Source organism: Zootoca vivipara, chromosome 10, assembly GCF_963506605.1.
Source record: "Zootoca vivipara chromosome 10, rZooViv1.1, whole genome shotgun sequence".
NCBI classification, from domain to species: domain Eukaryota; kingdom Metazoa; phylum Chordata; class Lepidosauria; order Squamata; family Lacertidae; genus Zootoca; species Zootoca vivipara.
In genome coordinates, this window is record NC_083285.1 from 70,312,091 (window position 1) to 70,333,846 (window position 21,756).

At 53.8% G+C, this 21,756-nt stretch overlaps 1 protein-coding gene across 7 annotated transcripts in view; it reads left to right on the forward strand.

The window, feature by feature from the left end:
* SHANK3 (SH3 and multiple ankyrin repeat domains 3) overlaps positions 1-21,756 on the forward strand; it is a 425,727-nt gene that overhangs the window by 392,955 nt on the left and 11,016 nt on the right. For 5 of the 7 annotated variants that reach the window (XM_060279323.1, XM_060279324.1, XM_060279320.1 and 2 more), the window contains one exon: positions 1,515-3,828. In XM_060279323.1, coding sequence (XP_060135306.1) covers positions 1,515-3,828 — 2,314 coding nt within the window. Of the gene's footprint in view, positions 1-1,514; positions 3,829-6,856; positions 10,669-21,756 lie in introns of those variants that run through there. The other 2 variants (XM_060279326.1, XM_060279325.1) reach the window with 2 other exon arrangements.

Genomic DNA, 21,756 nt, shown 5'->3' on the forward strand with positions numbered 1-21,756 from the left:
AGGCTGCTGCTGATCCCTTATTTTCAAATCCAAAAGTTGACAGGATGGGACAGGAGACTGCAGTGGTATCGCATAATTTGGCAAACAGCCTCGCTGGAAAAGTTATCGCACAAATTAAAAGCGTCAAGGGGACAAGAGAAATGTGACAATTTCTATGATGTCTGGCATGTTTTTATTGCATATACAAATAGTGAAGCACATGGCTGGAAAGTATCCCCAGGTAATGGCCTGGTTTGGCTTGCAAAAACCAGGGAGGACTTCTTGCTTTTTTTGGTTTTTTAAATATCATCATCATCATCATCATCATCATTCTATCCCACCATCTGCATCCTATAGCAGCAAAGAAGTCTATGCAATAAGTGACATACTGCAAAGTGAATGATAAAGTTTATTATAACTTGTCTTGGCATTACTACAATGTTAGCTCCTAAAATTGCCCTCTTCCAAGGACCCCCTCATCGGCGATTGCTCATCAATTGGACGCTGCCTGTACTGTATGTCTGATAAACTAGTTCTTTCCTTTTTGCGTTTGTTAATATTTTGAAGTTCCATAAAACCATTTGAAAAGAAAACTAAAGGGGCAGGCCGGCCCACCCCAAATCGCACTGGGGAGGCACTAGGAGAGGTTTTACTTAGAAAAGTACTCTAGAGCAGCCCTGGATCAGGCCAAAGGGGGCTCATCATCCAGGACCAGAGTGGCTAGATAAATGCCTGAATGGGAAGCCCACAAGTGGGGAGGGGGTGGTTGCATGAAGGCACAAGCCCAACCACACCAATGGTTCTCTTTTGCCTACTGGCAGCCAGTATCCACCTCTGAACACAGATAGTAATAGTAATAATAATTTTATTATTTATACCCCAGCCACTCTGGGCGGCTTCCAACAAAACACTAAAAACAGATTAAAACTTCATATATATATATATATATATATATATATATATATATATATATATATCCTCTAAACAGGGCTGCCTTCAGATGTCTTCTAAAAGTCAGTTAGTTGTTTATTTCCTTGACATTTGATGGGAGGGCGTTCCACAGGGCGGGCGCCACCACCGAGAAGGCCCTCTGCCTGGTTCCCTGCAACCTCGCTTCTCGTAGGGAGGGAACCACCAGAAGGCCCTCGGGCTGGACCTCAGTGTCCCAACTGAATGATGGGGTGGAGACGCACCTTCAGGTATCCTGGGCCCAAGGCCATTTAGGGCTTTCAAGGTCAGCACCGACACTTTGAATTGTGCTCGGAAACGTACTGGGAGCCAATGTAGGTCTTTAAGGATCGATGTAATATGGTCTCAGCGGCCCCTCGGGTGCCCTACACAGCCATTGGGTGGAGTCCAACAGCATCTGGGGGGGGTGTCACCACAGGCTCCCCATCCCTGGTTCAACCAGAGCCTTAGGAGGGGGACCGGCCAGCAGGATCGGGGCAGCCTATGAGGGGGTCTGTTACTCACTTCCTGCTTTACCAACCCGTTGTTTCCCAGCCCTTGACGTTTCCTGTTGTGCTGGTTTGCAGGTGAAGATGAGAAATTTGCTGCTTCCCTAATGGACGGGAAGTTCCCCCGGAGCACCTCCATGCAAGACACAGTCCGGGAAGGGCACGGCATCCCACCCCCGCCCCAGACGGCCCCTCCCCCTCCGCCATCCCCCTATTACTTTGACACGGGCCCTCCCCCGTCCTTCTCCCCCCCTCCGCCCCCGGGAAGGGTCTATGACACGATCCGCTCCAGCTTCAAGCCGGGCTTGGAGGCCAAGCTCCACGGGCTGCCGCAGGTGATCAGTGCGGCCGAGATGTACGACCAGGCAAGGACGCCCCTCCCTTACCCCGAGCGGCAGAAGCGGGCACGCTCCATGATCATCCTGCAGGACTCCTCCCATGTCCCCGTGGAGCCCACCGACATCCCCCGCCCCGCCCCCTCGGCCACCCCGCCCGAGAAGCTGAAGCGGAAGGGGCGCGCTGTGGACAACCCCTACGCCAACATGGGCCAGTTCAACGTCAGCCTCTTCACCCCCGCCAAGCCCCAGAGGAAGAAGAGCCCGCTGGTGAAGCAGCTGCAGGTGGAGGACGCCCAGGAGCGGGCAGCCCTCTCCATCATGGGGGGCTTCACGCGGGAGCCGTCCCCCACCCGGCGCAGCCACCGCCTGGGCATGGAGTACCAGCCACAGCAGGTGGACGCCTCCAGCCTCCCCTTCGCCACTGCCATCGCCGGGGTCATGAAGGACAGAGAGCGGCGCCTCGACGAAAAGCGGAAATCCACTGTCTTCCTCTCGGTCGGGGCCATTGAAGGCAGCCCCCCCACCATCGAGATGCCATCGCTGCAGCAGTCGAGGTCGATAGACGAGCGGCTCCTGGGCAGCCGGGACGTCCTTCTGCCTTCCCCCGTCTCAGCTTTAAAGCCATTGATCAGCAGCTCCTCGTCGACGTTCATCCACCCTCTCACGGGGAAGCCCCTGGATCCCAACTCGCCTCTGGCGCTTGCGCTGGCCGCAAGGGAGCGGGCGCTGTCCACCCAGGTCCCCTCCAGGGCACCCACCCCCATCCACAGCCCGGACTCGGACCGTGCGGCGCCCCTGTTTGTGGACATCCAAACCAAAGAGCACGAGAGGGGAGAGCTGGAGGGAGGGGCCCTTGCCTCGCCCGCCTACTCACCCGGGGTCAAGGCTCCCACACCAGGAGTCTTGTCCCCGGCGCAGAGCCACTGGGGGATGCCAGCTGCGGCGAGGAAAGAGGGCGAGGCACGGGCCGAGACCCCCGCCAAGGAGGAGAGGAAGGCGGAGGACCGGAAGTCAATGATCATCAGCATCGTGGACACGTCACAGCAGAAGACGGCCGGCCTCGTCATGGTCCATGCCACAAGCAATGGCCAGGACCTCGGTCTTGAGGTGAAAGAGGAGAAGCCGCCCATTCCCGAGGGGGGCCGGGAGCCCACGGAGGCATCCCTGGCCGAGGCACAGCCCAGCCCTGTGGCTGGGGTGGCACCTGCCAGCCCAGTCTCTGACAAGACCCTGGGTCAAGGGAGCTCAGAGGAGGAGGCAGAGCCTTACACGGTCACCCTGCCACCCGCCCAGCTGTCTTCGAGCGACGAGGAGACGCGAGAGGAGCTGGCCAAGATTGGTCTGGTTCCTCCGCCAGACGAGTTTGCGAACGGGGTCCTGGTCACCACCCCCGGCACCCCCATCAGCCAGCTGGCCTCTCCCGTCATCGCCACGCCATCCATGCCAGCGGCTGCTGTAGCACCTTCTACCGCTGGTGGAACACCCTCAGGGAAGCCCTCTGATGCCCCCACGGCCCCAGAGTCCGCGGCGGACTCTGGAGTGGAAGAGGTGGACACCAGGAGCTCGAGCGATCACCACCTGGAGACCACAAGCACCATCTCCACCGTCTCCAGCATGTCCACGCTGTCCTCCGAGAGCGGGGAGCCCACCGACACCTACACTTCCTTTGCGGACGGACAAACTTTTATACTCGAGAAGCCACCAGTGCCTCCAAAGCCAAAACTCAAGTCCCAGCTCAGCAAGGGGCCGGTTACTTTCAGGGACCCTCTCTTGAAGCAGTCTTCGGACAGCGAGCTCATCTCCCAGCAACACGCGGCCATGCTGGCTTCCGCCAGCATCGGCCGGCCACGCTACCTCTTTCAGCGAAGGTCCAAGCTGTGGGGGGACCCCCTGGACAGCAGGCCGACGCATGGGGCTGAGGATGACAAACCAACTGTGATCAGCGAGCTCAGCTCCCGGCTCCAGCAGCTGAACAAGGACACACGCTCCCTGGGGGAGGAGCCCGCTGGGAGCATGTTGGATCCTGGGAAGAAGTCCCCCGTGGTCGCAGCACGGTAAGCCAGAGGGGGGGCAGGGAAGTGGCGGGGGAAGGGGTCGGAGGGGGAGGAGAGCAGGCAGAAGGAAACCCCAGGTTCGATTCCCCGGTGGCATCACTTCCAGGCAGAGCTGGGAATACCCGCTTCCTGAAGCTCTGGAGAGTCACGGCTGTTGGCCGGTGTAGAAAATACAGTACGATCGCATCTCACATGTGTTTCACCCATGACATTTCAGCCATATGTGGCTGGTTGGAATTGTGTAGGTTATAAGGCAGGGGAGCTGGAAAGCACTTTTGGTTCTGGGAAACGCCTCATCTTTAAAGCTCTCTGACTTGTTTGCAGGGCGGGCAGAGGCAAGGCCCTCTTAGCGCACTGCTTATGGGATGCTCTCACGAGGCCATCTGAATTTCCATGAGGTTTTGGGCTAGACTTATCCGGCGCAAAAAGAACTTTAAAGCTCTCTGGCTCACTTGGGGGTCAAGGTCTGCTCACCGCGCCAGCTCTAGGGAACTAGGGTGGGATTGCCATATGTCCTCTTTTTCCAGGGCACGTCCTCTTTATCACAGGTAGAGCCGTCATAGCAATCCCTAGTTAAAAGGAGAAGTCAGCGAATGTGTTCTCTTTTTTTCCAAAATATGGCAACCCTAAACTAGGGGGACCAAGGGCGCAGTATAGGTGTTTTTGCGCATATGCAGAACCCTTGGAACCGAACCCCTGTGTGAGATGTGATCGTACCGTCCTCAGCTAGATACGCCAAGGGGCATGGGTGCCAGGATAAGGCAGAAGCTCTCCACAGCTCCAGCCAGCATGGTAGGGCTGGGGGACAGCAGGCAGAGCCCCTGGAGGTTGTTTTCGAACATGGTGGGGGCAGAGGCAGGGGGAGATGAGGGAAAGGCCCTTGAGTGTGTCCAGACCAGCCTTCTCCTCCCATGCTCCCTTTCCCGCCCCCGCCCCTGTCCCAAAATGATGAGCCTAGGTGCATTGCTAGCACTTGGGTATGCCTGTTCTCCCCTTAAAAAACACAAAAAAAACTTTATTTGTTTGTTTGTTACATTGGTTAGTTGATTGATCTTGCCCAAGGCAATCGAAAGCAACTTACGCATTTGCTCAACTGCACCCATGTACTGCCTGGGGGGGGGGGGGAGTGGGAAGCCCAACCAGTTTCAGGGGGCGCATTAGGTTTGGCCCAGGCTGAGGAGACCGTGGGTCACCAAATGAAGCTGGGCTCAAAGCCCTGGAAGCCAGTGTGGCCAGGGGGCTCGCCCCTCCTCCTGCCCGCCATAGTTGCCTTGGTGGCTTCTGCAGCAGAGATTCATTTTTGCTGAATTGTTTAAAAACCTCAAGGCCGTTTACGAGAAGAAAATGTCACAACAATGCTTTAAAGCATGCAAACGGTTAAGCTACTGAAACAGGACAAGATTCGCACCAGCTTCCTATGCCTCTAGGTAGGCTTGCCCAAACAATAATGTTTTCAGCAGGCGCTGAAAAGAATGCAGGGAAGATGCCTGCTTGAGATCAGGAGGCAGGGAGTTCCAGAGTTTAGGTCAGGCATAGGCAAACTCGGCCCTCCAGATGTTTTGGGACTACAACTCCCTGACCACTGGTCCTCTTAGCTAGGGATGATGGGAGTTGTATTCCCAGAACATCTGGAGGGCCGAGTTTGCCTATGCCTCGTTTAGGTGTTGCCACACTAATCGATCGAATGCTTGCAAAGGCAGAGTGGGTATTACGTCGCAACTGCAATAGAACAAATTCCTCCAAAGGAGGCAGCCAGGTGGGATTATATGGAGCAAGGCAATCTCTCAGGTAGACTGGTCCCAAGTTGTTAAGGGCTTTATATACTAGCAGCAGCACCTTGAACCTGCCTTGGCAGCAAATTGGCAGCCAGCGCAGGTCTCTTGAGCACAAAGTGCTGTTTGCTAACAACTTCATGCTGCAGAATCTAGCCCCAACTGTAGCCTCTGCATCATGACTCTCTCTTCCTACAAATGACCCTCTCCTTTGCCATTTCCCATCAAACTTCAGACCTTCCGGTGGATTGTTTTTAATTGGAATCGATCCCCTTTGCTGATAAGGCTCTTCAACACAGTTGTGTGGTTCATTTCAAATCGCATTTATAAACTTCAGAGCCACAGCCTGGTGTCCCCAAGAAGGGTGGCAAGAGCAAGCCCTTTGAATCATAGTCTTGTAGAGTTGGAAGGGACCACCAAGGGCCCTCTAGTCCAACCCCTGCAATGCAGGAATCTTTTCCCAACGTGGGGCTCAAAATCAAACCCACGACCCCCAGGTCTTATGCCATATTGACTGAGCTACTGACAATGAACTGGCAAGATTTCTGACTAGTCATAGAATTGTAGCATCTGAGCCAACCCTCCGCAAGGCAGGAGAGACCATCAACGTCAGGACATGAGTGACAGCCATGTTTTGAAAACCATGCCCACATCATTTCTCCCTGGCCCCTAAAAGTGCATGCCGCATGCCGCGATAAATATATCTTACCGATTTCTGTGTTTGTGTGTCTGCATAGATATTGCAAATCCTTTGTGAGTTCTGTATGGAACTTCAAAGAGGCAGCCCCTCCCTAAGACTGACCTCCTCCCTCCATCCCGACCTTCCCACCTTTCTGCCCTTTCCCGGCTATCCAATCCCAAGAGCTCTGAAGCAAAAGGGAGCTCTGCCTTTACCGCCCTTCCTTGCCACGCAGACACCATGCCCAGGTCAGAGCATCACTCTAGGACTCTGTCAGAGCACCGGGGGCGAGGCTGAGGTCAACACAGGAGCCCAGCCACATCCTCCGGTCCTGGTCCCAAGGTCAGAGGGCGCAGAGAAGAGCCCTCGCCTCCCACTAGGCGACCCTGCTCAAGACTCACCCCCAAAGTGAAGGTCCATTTCACAATTTGTTCTCTCTTAAGCAACAATTGGATGTATGGCTTTGGAGTCAGTTCCTAAATGTGGAGAAAAAAGAGGAGGGTTTATATCTCTATCTATTTATTTATATATTCAGTGTGCTGTTTGGAAAACCCGCAATTGCTTTGTATTCCTACAGATCGGAAAAAGAGAGTGAAGAGAAATAAGCCTTTTAGGCATTTAGCTCCTAGGGTAACGCTTCCTCTTTCTATATAAACTCATCAATTAATTCTGTCTTCGGTCCAAAGGCACCCATGTCCCTGATGTGAGCTTCCAGCTGCTGAGGTTAACAACACCCCCATTTCCTTGTAGGCTTTGCTGCTGCGTCCCGTCTCCTGCAAAGAGCCAAAGCAGACCGGCAGGCCCCAGGTCAGCCAAATGCAGGTGCACAGAAATAGCAGAGGGATTGGAAGGTACCCCCTGGGGTCATCTAGTCCAGCCCCCTGCAAGGCAGGAATCCCAGAGAAAGAATCCCTGGTGGGTGGCCATCCAATCTCCAATGAAGGAGGGTCCACCACCTCCTGAGGTGACCAGGTGTGTGAGTGCCACACAGCCTTTGTTTGCCATGGTAGTAGCTGTGCCCTAAGGCAAAAGAGCAAGCTTCTTAAGTATGGCGACCGATGCTGTGATTACTCCCCTGCAAGCCAACTTTGGCATTCTTACATTTTGCCATCACCACCTAAGTCATGTGGCTTGAGCCAAGAGGTGACTGAGCCTTATTTTTATTATTATCGTGGCTGGTACATTGGGCGTATTCACAAGACCAGTCTCCATTGCAGAAGGTTGACTCTGGGGGCTATTGCCTTGCAGCACCCAGCCCACAAAAAAACGGTCTCCGGAAAACCTTGAGATATCAAAGGTAGAATGAGAAGGGCTGTAGTTTTGTGGCACAGCATATGCCGAAGCTGGAGAGGGCCGTCGATGGCCACAAGCCACAATGGCTCTGCTCCACCTCCACAGTCGGAGGAAGCAATGCTTCTGAATGCCCGGTTGCTGGGAGCCGCAAGAGGGGAGAGGGGTCTTGTGTTGGGATCCTGCTAGTGGGTTTCCCATAATAAGCACCTGGTTGGCCACTGTGAAAAGAAGATTCTGGGCTAGATGTGCCCCTTTGGGCCTGACCCAGCAGACTCCCCGTAGCTTCTTACTTCCTTGTTTCTTTTTCTGAGAATGTGAGATCCTAAATCAGCTCTAGTCCGTAGTGCCTTCCTTGGCAATGGCATTTAATTACGTGCCACGCCACTTCCCACCCCTGCCACAGACATGTGGTCTGCCGATGCTTTCTGTGGCAGAGTGAACTTTGGCAGAGAGGGTGCCAAACTTCCCCCAGGTCACAGCAGGGACCCGCAAGGCTGATGCCAAGCCATTCCCCACCCTTTGGGCAACGCGGAGTCTCAAGGAGCAGAGTCTGATGTTTGCCATGGGACAAGAGGGGGGAAGAGAGAAAGTGCCTCTTGTAGGTTGTGCGTTACTGGGTGCTCACTTTCTGCAGAACTCAGAGGCAATTGAGCAGATGCAGGAGAGGCCCCGATCCAGAAGCAGCCAAGGGGAGGGGAAGGGCTCTTTGCCGGAGAGAGGAGGAGGAGTCCTCCTGATTTTGCAGGCACACAGCCTACAAGGATCCAGGGGCATTGTGGGTAACAAATCACAGCATGCATGCGTAACCTACCGACCCCTGACAGCTTCACTTCATCCGCTCACTAATGTCTCTCCGTTCCCAGCTCATGTGCCCCATTGCTCAGCCCAGCGAGTGGGGAGATGAGCAATGGGTTGTGGCCTCTGGTTCCTGCATGTTCATGGAGGGGGGTGGAGTTGGGCCTGGGGGGGGAGCGGTGTTACATCTGTTCCCAAGTAGTGTCTCTTTCACAGCGCTGTGCCCCTGAGAGATGGCTCTAAATTTTGAAAGGGTGCAAAACCAAACTGAACGTGGTTTCCCTCCAGGGAAACCGAGGCAGCAAACATAAGAATTATTCCAAACAATGCTCCTGGGTTTTGAGAGGGCATTTTTCATAGACAGACATTAGACAGGCCTGACCCATTAGAACTATTCCAGTGCGCCTTGCGCAGCTCTTGCAGCAACTTTTGGAAGTCGTCTCCCGAGCGTGTCTCCATCCTGGGATTACGTGTGGGTGCTTCAGCTATGTGCCGTGTCTGGGACTCCGCCTTGATGCCGAGTCGCCATTCACCGGAGCATCCCTGGAAGTGATGCTCAAGCAGAGCGCAGTACGATGGCATCTCACACGTGCTTTAACTTGTGCTGTTTCAACCATGCGCCGATGACAGCTGGCTAGCTGGAATCGCGCAAGCAAAATCCACGGAAGCCAGAGAGCTGGAAAGCTCTTTTTGCACCAGCTCTGCTTGGGGTTACCTGGTGTGTAAGGAGCTTTTGAGCTCTGCTGTGCAGTCCCAAGTCCAGGCTGTAGGAGGGGCATGTTGGGACAGGGCCCACCTAGCATGTCAGCTCTGGGGAGCTCTTGCAGGACCTTGCCGAGCCACCCAAGTTCCTGCGAGATCTTGCAGGAGTATCCCTCGCCGCTCAGCAAGCAGCACCCAGGCTTTGGGAGGATTGCAGATTCACTCTGCCCCCGTTTTCATGCAGATGCAAAACCCTTGCCACTGTTCCTCGCGTAAAATGCAGCCGTACTCTATTTCTCAAAGTCAACCTTGTGACACTAAATGCGGCGTCCAAAGTGGTTTTTTGTGTGGCGACCTCCTCCCCGGAATCTTTGGCACACAGCTAAAATGTGTGTGTGTGTGTGTGTGAACACTAGGAGCAGGTTGAAGCCTAAGACTAAGCTATTTTTCATCCCCACACCACCCTTGCCAAGAACCCCAATCCAGAAAAAGATTTTTTTTCCCCAGGTGGCCCCATTGAATTTCTCCAGCCACCCTCAGGGGTGTTTTGCACCCAGTGGGAGCTGAATGGCAGAGAGGGGAGGGCCATAAGGCAGAGTTGGCCAATCCTATAGCCTCCCAACCACTTTGGGCTCCCATCTCCTAACAGGCCTGGCCAGCATTTGCAGGCCGGAGGGCGTCGGGTTGGCAAAGGCTGCCTTCCGCCTCCCTTTCTCCAATTTGCACCCTGCTTTGTGTGTGAGGCTCTCGAGCTGACAAGGAGATGGTATTCAAGCTGCCATGGCAACTAGAAGATTTGGCTTCTGTTCCTCAGAAGATGAGCTGGGTGGGGCAAGTGGAGGGGATGTAGCAAGTGGGAAGCCTCTCTTGCCAGCAGCAGAAAACTGTCTCCTGGCAGGCAGAGGGCAGCAAGGCTTAAATGCACCCCACAGCTTCTCCATCTCAGCCCCAGGTGCAGCAGGGCAAAGATGTCTAAGCTCAGGTGTGATTTTGCAGGGTTAGGAGGCCACATTGCAAAGCACCTTCTTTGCCCAAGACCCACTGCTGTGCCCAGTGACCCAGTGAGGAAACAGCGTGCCGTAGATTAAGGCCTGGGTCTCAGCCGTGCTCAGAAGGTTTCCCTCAACCCGCCAACTTTGGAATTAGGGGATCCACCTCGCGGTCTCTTAATTCAGTGAGTGACCCTGGAGGAGGGGCTGGAAAGGTGTGTGTGTCTCTCTAAATTTTGGGGCATCATCATTAGGACTCGCCATAGAGAAGTTTTGAGGAAGGAAGGAAGGAAGGAAGGAAGGAAGGAAGGAAGGAAGGAAGGAAGGAAGGAAGGAAGGAAGGAAGGAAGGAAGGACCTGGAAGCAGCCAAGAAGGAAGGAAACCCAGGGAAGGTGGCTGATGAGAGGGTAATAATAATAATAATAATAATAATAATAATAATAATAATAATCCTATATAATAAAGTCCCTGTGTCTCTGCGTCCAGATTCCCTGTGTCCCTTTGTCCACGCTAATGCGCATGTGCCCCACGGACACAGGGACTGGATGAAGAGGCGGGACGTACACACACGCACATTCTCCCCCCCTCAACCCTCTGCCTCCCGTCCCTCTACAGCGGCGGACCAAGATGGCGGCATCGGGCTCCGGGGCCACAGCGGCCCTGGAACCTGATGCCGCCATCTTGGTCCGCCGCCTCCTGACAACCCTACCTGGCCCGTGGGAGGAGCGGTGGGGCCGCAGCCTTCCCTCCCTCTCTGCGCTCTGCCGCGGGACACGACGGGAGAGCGCTTTGTTTAATTGCGTTCCCGGCGCCCCCCGCGGCCGTGCGCGGAAAGGGAGGGAAGGCCGCGGCCCCGTTGCACCTCTAGCGCCCGTTTTCTTAACGGGCTGAATGAGACTAGTAATAATAAGAATATTTTTATCATTTCTGCCCCACCCATCTGTCTGAGTTTCCCCAGCTACTCTGGGTGGCTCACACCATATATAAAAACATAACAAAACATCAAACATTACAAACTTCCTGATAAAGGGCTGCCTTCAGATGTATTCTAAAAGCTGTTTAGTTCTTTATCTCCTTGCCACCCGAAGGGAAGGCGTTCCACAGGGAGGGAACCACTACCGAGAAGACCCTCTGCCTGGTTCCTTGCACCTTCGCTCCTCCTCGCAGTGAGGGAACCAGCAGAAGACCCTCAGAGGAGGACCTCAGTGTCCTCGGTGATGGGCTCTTGCAGACAGCAAGTCTTCAGGGACATGGAAATGTGCTCCCCTTCCCCATGTTCTGTGAGAGAACATGCTGCTCCCCCCTCCCCTCTTGCGCTACCACCTCTGCCAATGGCTCACGGGCTTTCCTGTGTTGGCACCGAAGGCGCTTCGGAAGACCCTCTGCAAAGTCCTCGGGAACACAGCCATTGCAAGAGGAACCACAGGGCAGTCCTGACCATGCCCCCCCAAAAGAGACTGCAGTGCTGGGGGCGGGGGAGAGTATTGGATGTGGTTCCAAGGGCAGCTGGGGGTTCCCCAAAGGGTGCGTGCAGATCCATGGGAGCCGCGAAGTGCAGACACCTTTGTTTGGAAAGAGAGGGGACAGTTAACGGCTGCACCCACACATTTAGAGAGCTTTATTTTTATTTTTTAAAGAATGTGCGCTCCACCCTCTGGAGCAAGAAGGTGCATCGCTGGCATTTTGTTTGGGGGTCCCGCTTCCCCCTGAAACACACACGCACACTGTTCCTAAAAGAGCACAAACTGGTTTTTCACAAACACTCAAGCATCATCTTATCCCAACCAAACCCAGGCCATATCCACCGTGCTTGTGTGACAATCCCACTGTTGCTCCAGCAGACATGGGGCTGTCGCTGCTTTGCGTTGTAAGGGAAAGCCACCCCCATTCCTCTGAAGAAAACGTTGCCTGTACAAGCCTCCCAGTCAGGCCTGGGCATCCGCAGAGGCTCCAAAAAGCTTCAGAATTCCGCTTCTAGTCCTCATGATTGCAGAGATGATGTGCTTGAATGCAACGTTGGCCCTTGGTAGATGAAATTCAAGAGCCAGATGGGAGACGAAGAGATGAACAAGAGCAGGCATCCCCAAACTTCGGCCCTCCAGATGTTTTGGACTACAATTCCCATCTTCCCTGACCATTGGTCCTGTTAGCTAGGGATCATGGGAGTTGTAGGCCAAAATATCTGGAGGGCCGCAGTTTGGGGATGCCTGAACTAGAGGGTAAGAGAGGGATTTGGGTTTCAGGAGCCAGAGCCTTCTCAGAGCATTCCCAACGGCCTCTAGACTCATTTTGACCACCAGACGATCAGCACTACCCTACAAAATCCCACCCAGAAGTCAGGCCCCTTATTCCCAGATTAAGCGCCAAGTCCAGGACTTCTCCGTTCACACCCTGCAATTGGTGTGAGCCCAATGGGGCATGGGGGCAGCCAGCTTTTTCTTATTGCTGGGGTTTTTTTTGCGGGCAGGTTCCCTTTGGCACCCAAGAACTTTTAGAGATATTTGCTGTCACTGCCGGCAAGCAGCCTGCGCAATGGTGGAGCTGCAAAGATGGCAGGTGCAATCTTAGGATGTGTGGCACATGTGAGGGGGGGGGGTCTGGCAAAGCCCTTCTGGGCTTCCGAGTTGCCCGCTGGCTCTCCGCATTCAAGGAGGTTGGCTTCCAGCCTTCGCTTCCCGAAAGCCCCTTCTTGCTTTCTGGAGAGGCGGGCAGGCCTGCCGCTGCTGCTTTCTCCCCAGGGAATAGACGCAACCTCCCACAGTTGATTCTCTCAGGGGCACATGACCCTCTCTCTCCCAGAGCCTTTCGCTCTTCCGACCTCTGGCTCTGCATACAAATGCGCTCTCCGACCCTTCTGCACATTCCTGGGGTAAGCAGGTGCAGTGCCAAAATGTAACGCACCCTTCTCATTTCAAGTCCTCTCCCCCTCTTCCAGCCTCTGTCTCTGTTCTCTCCCCCTGCCCCCAAACCCCCCTCCCTCCACCCATTTGCCTGACCCCACATCCACGACCTGACCCTGAAACACGCCCCTCCCCTCCCCCCGTTTTGCTTCGTCTCTGGCTTTGGCTGTTGAATCCATGCGATGATGAATGTCCCATTTCCTCTAGCAGATGTGACTCAATGAATACCAGGAACTGACCAGAACTGAGCTGCCTCCCAGAATCCTTGGGTGCCACTGGCCTGGATCCCTTGACCAGCTTGCTTCCCAAACGGCTTGACCTTCTGCCCCCCCCCCCCACTTGGCCGTTTATCCACTGCCCACCCCACCCTGGTGGCAGACCAGCTCCATCCCCAGAGAGAAAGGCGAGCGGTGTAGGGTGGACAGGCACACCTGAGCAGGTGACCAGCTGTCTCTCCACCCCAGCAGCTTTCTCTGCATGGCCTGTCACAGAGAGGAGGAGGGGTGCCTTCCACCAGCACCCCTGCCCTCCAAGGCCTTCCTCCTGACCTCACCCACCGGCCCTCCCGTTCCCCGGCCAGCCCCCCAGCCAGGAGGCATGTTGGCTTCTGGGAGCTGCAGCGGCCCCAGCCTGGTTTGTGACCGACGCCTGTCCGTTCTTCTCTGTTGTTCCTGGCGCCTTGGACTGATGCTAACATTTCTCTCATTGCCTCTCTTCCTGCTCTCCCATCTGCATGTCTCCGCTGCTCTGTCTAGAACCGCCTCAGGCCTCAGGAGGGTGGGCGAGTTGTGTAAGTGAGCATGTTCTCATCTCATAGCAACCCCATGTCTTCCGTCCCTCTGTAAGTCTGTCTGTGACGCCGCTGCTTCTGCTGCTGCTTCTGCTGCGGCTGCTACTTTGTGCAAGGGGCTGGGCTGGGCTTGGGGGCGCCGGGAGGTGGGCGGCAACGCTTGCTGTGCAGTGTGGGTCTGTTCCCTTCCTGCCCCTCTGTGCCCCCTTAGCATGTCTGTCTCCCTGTCTCGTGATGTTCTGTGCCACCGAGTCCCAGGAGGAAGCCCCCGTCAGCCTCCCCAGGGCTGCGGAGCGTGGCCGAGGAGAGTCATTTCCGGTGGGGAGGGAAGCGAGGGGGTCTGAAAAGCAAGTCACCACCCGTGGGTGGGGGGCAGGGGTTCCCCTTCTTTACAACCCCCCCACCTTGAGGAAGAAGTTCGACCTCCAACCCACGAGGGGGAGGCAAGCAGGCAGGCAGCCTGCCTACCAAACTGCTCTGCACCCTCTTTCTGACACCCAGGAAGGAACTCTGTGGTTTAGAGGATGGTGGGAGCTTGGTAGGGTTACGTGGACACTCGCTCATGTGGCTGTTCCCCTCATAGGGGAGCCGGTGCCCCGCGGGGCTTTCTGACATGCCCCGCAAAGCCTGGCTGCCCAGAGTCCCTGGCCAAGCATTTTGCCCTCATGAGCACCTTGGGGTCTGCCTGCCCCCACCCAAAAGCACCTCTTGTGCTCCAATTGTGCGAGTGTAGGTGTGTATCCTGGGTATGTTGCTGCTGCTGCTGCTGTTCCGTGGTGTGTGTGTGTGTGTGTGTGGTGTGTGATGTTGATCAGTTGAGCCAACCTGAGGTCGTCCCGCAGGAGGAGGCAGCTCCCAGTAAAGAAGGTGTGCTGCCTCCACACGGTCTTCTTTCCACTGTCCAAAGCAGACCCACGAAATCGTGGCCCCAAAGCCCTTCCCCATCACTGGCCACAAACGGGGCCCACTGGCATGGCACACAGCATTTATAAGCCAGAGGGGTGTGAGATGTTCATTCTTCTGCTGAGAGCAGTCTTGGAAAGGGCTAGGAGAGGTTGGACCGAGGTGCCTTATGTGCGGGGATTACGGGTGCTGCCCCCTTGAGCATCAGGCAAGGATTATATTTCAGGGCCACCTCTCGGGTCCAGCTGAGCTCCACTAAGCGACTGAAACCCACCCGCCCCCAAACCTTGTCCCATGCCACCTGGCGACGCTTCCAGGGTTTTTTTCCATGCCGCTGCAAACATGAGCTCAGGTTGTCCCATGTCCACCGCATCCAGTCATGTGTGATCTTGGAAACGCATCTTGTCTCCATCCCATCCGTGGCTGTGGCAGCACTTTGGCTTGGGGCGAGCGAACGTCCGCTGGGCTGGTGTCTCGGTGCTGAGGCTTCTCATCGGCTGTTTCTTCCACCCACCTGAAAATAGCCCCCTCCCACCCCTGCCCCAGTGCCCTTTCACCTCCGGCAAGCCTGGCTGAGCAAACCTGGCTTGGTCCCGACCCTGTTGCAGGAGATGCTCCTGCCCTGAGCACAGAAAGGGAGATTGCGTGAGGGATGAGCAGCCAAGGAGGGAAAAGGCAACCCTTAGCATGGATGAGGGCAACCTTAGCATAGTGATCAACTTTTGATAACTCCAGGGAGGTTGGAAAAAGAGGCAAGGGGGTGCCCTCTGCTCCTGGAAGACCCTGCCCACAGTTTCTCTAGGTTCTCCTTTCCTTCAAACAAGGCACTTGAGATCAGTACCTGAGGCTCAGACATCCTCTTCCCCACCCCGATCCCCCATCCCATGCATCCTGTTCCTGAAGAGGTCAGCTACCCAGGCTCTGCACTCAGGATCCAGACCTCAGAGATTCATAGAATTGGAAGGGACCCCGAGAATCATCTAGTCCAACCCGCTGCGATGGCGGAAACTCAATTAAAGCGTCCATGATAGATGGCACTCAGGCGGAGATCCTTTTTAACCCGACGTAAATCGGGTTCATTGAATTGTCTCCATTTTCTCTTGCAAAGAGTCTGTGGGGAATGTTTAAGGTCCAGCTAAGCACTTTTGACTCTCCCCGATCTGTGTTCCACTGGCAGCATTAAGCACATGCTCAAAGCGGACAGGACTTGAAAGTGCTTAATTTTGTCCCGATCGTGCTCTCTTATTAAATTCTGACTAGCAAAAGCAAGGTGGGAGAGAGAGAGAGCACTTAAATGTTTGTGGTTTGGGGATTACACCTCCCTAGTCCAAATTGAATCTGGATCTACTGGGAATTAAAATGATGCTCACTTACCTGAAGAGCACTCGGGGTATATCAGATTCCACATTCCGGCTCAAAAAGAGGCACCTAGAAGATTCTCTCCTCCACCCACCATTAACACCTTCAGGCTCCAAGGAAAACTGCCCCCCCCCCCGGCATCCTGTCTCCATTTGGTCAGCAAGAGCCAACAAAGATCAAGTGCGAAACCTTTTTTGGCCCTGAAAGCCATTTTGCCATTTTATTGCATTTCTGGACCGCCCTTTCCTCCAAGGAGTTCAAGGTGAAGCACACACAATTCACACACGCCCCCCACTTAATGCCCACAAGAGCCCTGTGGCTGAGAGGCAGGGGACTGTCCTCCAAATTTACACCCCCAGCGAGCTTCATGGCCAAGTCGGAATTCGAACTCTGGTCTCTCCCAGGTCCTAGCCCTGCCCTCTGACCATGACACCACCACCGGCTCTTGCTTACAACCATGTTTCTCTCCCCTGTGACTCTGGGGCTGCCCAGTTCTCTGCCAGCGGTTCTCTGTCCTGAGGTCCGGAAGCAAAAAGGGGGGGCTGCGAGGAGCCAGCCCCACCTCTCAGTTGGCATGGGGGTCAGCAGAGTAGATGGGGGTTATTATGGGCATCATTTCCCTAGCAGGTGACAGGCCGCAAGCCACTTAACAATGCTGTGAGTCCTCGCAGTTGCCTTCTGAATAGGATCGCTATTGTTTGCATGTTATTGGTCAAATAAATGGGAGTTCTAGTTGTCCTTTCTGCATGTTATTGGTGGCAAAGCAGGACTCGGGGAGGGAGAAAAAAGAGTGGGTTGCCTGTGGCAATTGCAGCCTACCCAGGGCCTCATCCAAACACACAAGGCTCTCAAAGGGCCCTTGCGCTACCTAGGGTGCCCCAGGGTTTTCTCCTTGGCCAGCATAATTTGAGCAAAGTGTGGGCAGGGGAGACTTAAGGGAGATTGCCAGAGTGAGGTCAAAGCCCTTAAGCTGGGTCTATATTGTTCCACAGTCTTCTTGTATGACAGGCTCAAAAAAAAAAGGGCGACACCATGTGCCACGGCCAGAATCATAGAATCGTAGAGTTGGGAAGGACCCCAAGGGTCATTCTAGTCCAACCCCCTGCAATGCAGGAATCTCAGCTAAAACATCCCTGACAGATGGCCATCCAACCTCTGCTTAAAAACCTCCAAGGAAGGAGAGTTCACCACCTCCCGAGGGACACCTTTCCACTGTCGAAAAGCACTGGCTGTCAGAAAGTTCTTCCTGGTGTTTTGTTGGAACCTTACGTCTTGTAACTTAGAATCATAGAATCGTAGAGTTGGAAGAGACCACAAGGGCCATCCAGTCCAACCCCCTGCCGAGCAGGAAACACCATCAAAGCATTCTTGACATATGCCTGTCAAGCCTCTGCTTAAAGACCTCCAAAGAAGGAGACTCCACCACACTCCTTGGCAGCAAATTCCACTGCTGAACAGCTCTTACTGTCAGGAAGTTCTTCCTAATGTTTAGGTGGAATCTTCTTGCTTGTAGTTTGAATCCATTGCTCCGTGTCTGCTTCTCTGGAGCAGCAGAAAGCAACCTTTCTCCCTCCTCTATATGACATCCTTTTATATATTTGAACATGGCTATCATATCACCCCTTAACCTTCTCTTCTCCAGGCTAAACATACCCAGCTCCCTAAGCCGTTCCTCATAAGGCATCGTTTCCAGGCCTTTGACCATTTTGGTTGCCCTCTTCTGGACACGTTCCAGCTTGTCAGTATCCTTCTTGAACTGTGGTGCCCAGAACTGGACACAGTACTCCAGGTGAGGTCTGACCAGAGCAGAATACAGTGGTACTATTACTTCCCTTGATCTAGATGCTATACTCCTATTGATGCAGCCCAGAATTGCATTGGCTTTTTGAGCTGCTGCATCACACTGCTGACTCATGTCAAGTTTGTGGTCTACCAAGACTCCTATTGAAGCCATTGGCTTGGATCCTACCCTCCAGAGCAGGAGAAAACAAATCTCTTCCATCTGATAGCCCTTCAGTTACCTGAAGAGGACTATGGCATCTCTCAGTCTCATCTTTTCCAGGCTAAACATATCTGCTTCAGCCATTCCTCGTCAGGCTCGGTTTCCAGACCCTTGACCATCTTGGTCACCCTCCTCTGCCCACCTTCCAGCTTGTCAACATCCTTCTTAATTTGTGGTGCCCAGAACTGGACACCGTATTCCAGGTATGGTCTGACCAAAGCAGACTAGAATGGGGCCATTACTTTCCTTTGACCTGGACACTAGACTTCTGTGGATGCAGCCTAGAAAATGGTGCTCTCCAATGGCTGAACTGGGATGCAGCGATGGCCACCAACCTGGATGGCTTTAAAAAAAGGATTAGACAAATTCATGCCGGAGAAGACTATCCAGGGCTGCTAGCCGTGCTGGCCACATTCCACCTCCACAGCTGGAGGCAGCAATGCTTCTGAATAGCAGTTGTTGGAAAACTCAGGAGGAGAGAGCGTCCTTGTGCTCTGATCCTGCTTGCTGGTTTCCAACAGGCATCTGGCTGGCCACTGTGAAAACAGAATGGTGAACCCCACGAGCCTTTAGCCTGATCCCACAGTCTCTTCTTATGTTCTTGCAACATCAAGAAGGTCCCATGTTGGCTGTCCCTGTGCTGTGGACCACCCCACCATGGGTCACTCCTGCCAACCAAGCAAATCCCAAGAGTAGAAGGTCATGATCCTGACACTCCCGGCAGCTCTAGAAGAACAGGTCCTTCTCCTGCCCAACGGCCAATTCAAATGGAGCTTGTATTCTGAGAGGACAGCATGGAAGGTGCTGGCTGGATGCCACACCATCTGCCCCAGTCGCTTGTTCAGCATGCGTGGAGATGCATGAGGAAATGAATCCCCTCTTTGGGCGCTGAGCTGGTCGCGTAGCCCACCCATGAAAAGAACGACCACCATGTTGTAAGGCTCCCTGCAAACACGTCCCATGGCTTCTGCTGAACTGCTGCAGGCCAAGGGCAGTTCCTGGATGCCAGGATCAGTCCAACGCAAGCAGTTGTAAAAAGCAACAAGTTCTTAGACTTTCCGTGCCAGTACAATGGACAGGTGGTTTTGATGCAAGGTTTTCTTTTTAATAATTGTTAGTGCTTGCAAACAGAAAGGCAGACAGTCCACTTTAATCCTTGGCTATCCCGGAATAAGTGGTCTTGACGTGGCTGCCAAGATTAGGAAAGCTGTAATAGCATAACAGCTGGATCAGGCCAGCGACCCAGCTCTTCTTCCTTTCCTACACTTGTCTTGAAGAGTACAGGGCCTTCGTGGCGCAGGGATTTTATTGCTGGCTGCTCTTAAGAGTGTAAGAGCTGGAAGCTGCAGCACCGTCTGGAAGAGGCCAAGCAGGTAGATCGAGAAATGCAAAATTGGGAGATTAAAACTGCTACGGCACATGGTTACCACTGGTCAAGCTTCATAAGGTGGGGTAAAGGGCTGAGCTCAGGGCTCTCTCTCAGGTCTTGCTAGATGGGCAGCCCCATGAAGAAGCCGTATGAATGGAATGCTTTCCACATTCACCCATCTCCATCCACGCACACCACACATCCCAAAGCATCTGATGAAGGCTTCAGTCATAGAATTGTTGAGTTGGGGGAAATCTCCCTAAGGGTCATCTAATCCAACCCCCTGCAATACAGTAATTCCAATTAAAGAATCCCTGAGGGGTGGCCATCCAACTGCTGCTTTGAAACCTCCCAAGAAAGGAGAGGCCACCACCTTCCAAGGGAGTCCGTTCCACTGTTGAACAGCTCTTACCATCTTCCTTGATGTTTAGTCGGAATCTCCTATCTTGTAACTTGAAGTCGTGAGTTCAGAAAACAAGCCTGCTCCCATCTTCCAGGGGACAGCCCTTGAGATATTTGAAGATGACTCTCCTATCTCCCCACAGCCGCCTCTTTTTCCAGGCTCAACATACCCAACTCCCTCAACCATTCATCATAAGGCTTGGTTTCATCTTGGTTGCCCTCCTCTGAACACGTTCCAGCTTATTAATGCCCTTACATTGTGGTGCCCAGAATAGAGCAGTCCTATCACTTTCTTGACCTGGACACTATATTTCTGTGGATGCAACCTAGATTATTATTTTTAATATTATTATTAATTGACTGCTGCATCACGCTGTTGACTCATGTGAAGCTTGTAGTCTACTAACATCCCTAGATCCTTTTCACATGTAATGCTATAGTGCTTAAAGTATCACCCATTACCTTCGCAGGAGATGAAGCATTGGCCGAAGCTCCCCGACTAACACTTGCCTTTGTTCCCGCTTCCATGCCTGTGGCCAGCATTTGCCCTCCCCACCCCCACACCCCAGAGGAACCCCAATGCCCACCCATCTTGAGCTCTTATCTCAAGACAAGTCCCCAGGCTTCCATCCCACTTCAGCCCCAATCCCTAAACCGGGGAGGAAGTCTGGCCTAGAGGCAAGTGGCCCTTTGATCCTTCCTTTCCCAAGGTCTGGCAGGGGCTCTCAGCAGTAGAGGGATCAGGTGAGCAGGTGGCTTCCTGTTCAAAGGAACATCCAGAGAATGCGGATGTGAGCGAGCCTCAAAGCACATTGTCATATTCAGCAAAAATAATGCAGATTAGCAATGGAAGGTGTTGGTGCAACGAGGGTGTTGGTTCAACCTTTGGAAATGTGGCGGTGGCCCAAGACTTTCTGTTAGCCTGGGGGCATGTAACAATGAAGCAGTGAGAATTCGTAGCCTGAAGACAAGAGGTCCTCTCCCGAGTTGAGAGCATGTGAAGGAGCTGTGCTCTCAGAGAGCAGCAGGCTTGTCCCCTGCCTCTTCGCAATCTCAGAAAGTCCCCCTTCCCCTGTTGGCTGATACCCAGAGCCCCAGCCCTCGTTCCTCCACCAAATAGCGCCACTCCCTGTCCCAGTGGTTTGTGTGGGCTCTCTGTGCCCTCCCACATCCACACAAGAGGCAGGGGCAGCATCACAAGTGATACTTGAATCCACTTTGCCAGATTCCTTTTGAACTGAGACAGAGCAACTCGAAAGCTGAAGCCAAATGGCTCGTCCGAATTACTGGTCTCCTTTTTGGAGAGCCTTTGAAGGCCCTCCTGGCATAAGGGCCTAAGGAGAGCCCTGCAGCCTCTCCAGTCCAGTATCCTTTTCTCGCAGTGGCCAAACAGATGACCCAATGGGAAGCCAAAAAGCAGGAGCCGAGCGCAGCAGCCCTCTCCTCCCCTGGAGATTCCCAGAGACTGGTATTCCGGTGGCCATCACCAAGTCTTGTTGGGATGAGTCCCACAGTTCAGACAAGTACTGAGTGAGTAAGTGGCTCATTCGCTCAGTCCTGAATCTCCCAACACTGAGCTTCATTTGGTGGTCCCAGGTTATAGGGTTATGAGATGGTGAAAAGCGTCTCCACCTCGTGCAAAATCCTACACACCACTCTCTTGCTTCCACTTAACCTTTTTTTCTCAACTAAATATTCCTGAATGCTGCCACTTTTCCTCTTGGGAGAATCGCTCCATTCCAACTCCACAATGTCCTTTTGAGTTAAGGGGGCCAAAACTGTGCACAATATTCCATGTGTGGACGCTTCATAAATTTGTACAATGGCATTATGACGTTGGCAGTTTTAGGTTCGGTTCCTTTTCTAGCGATCCCTAGCATGGAATTCAGCTTTTTCACAGCCTGTTCATTGAGCTCTCCACTGTGGCCCCAAAGTCTCATTCCTGGCCAAACACCACCAGCTCAGACCCCAT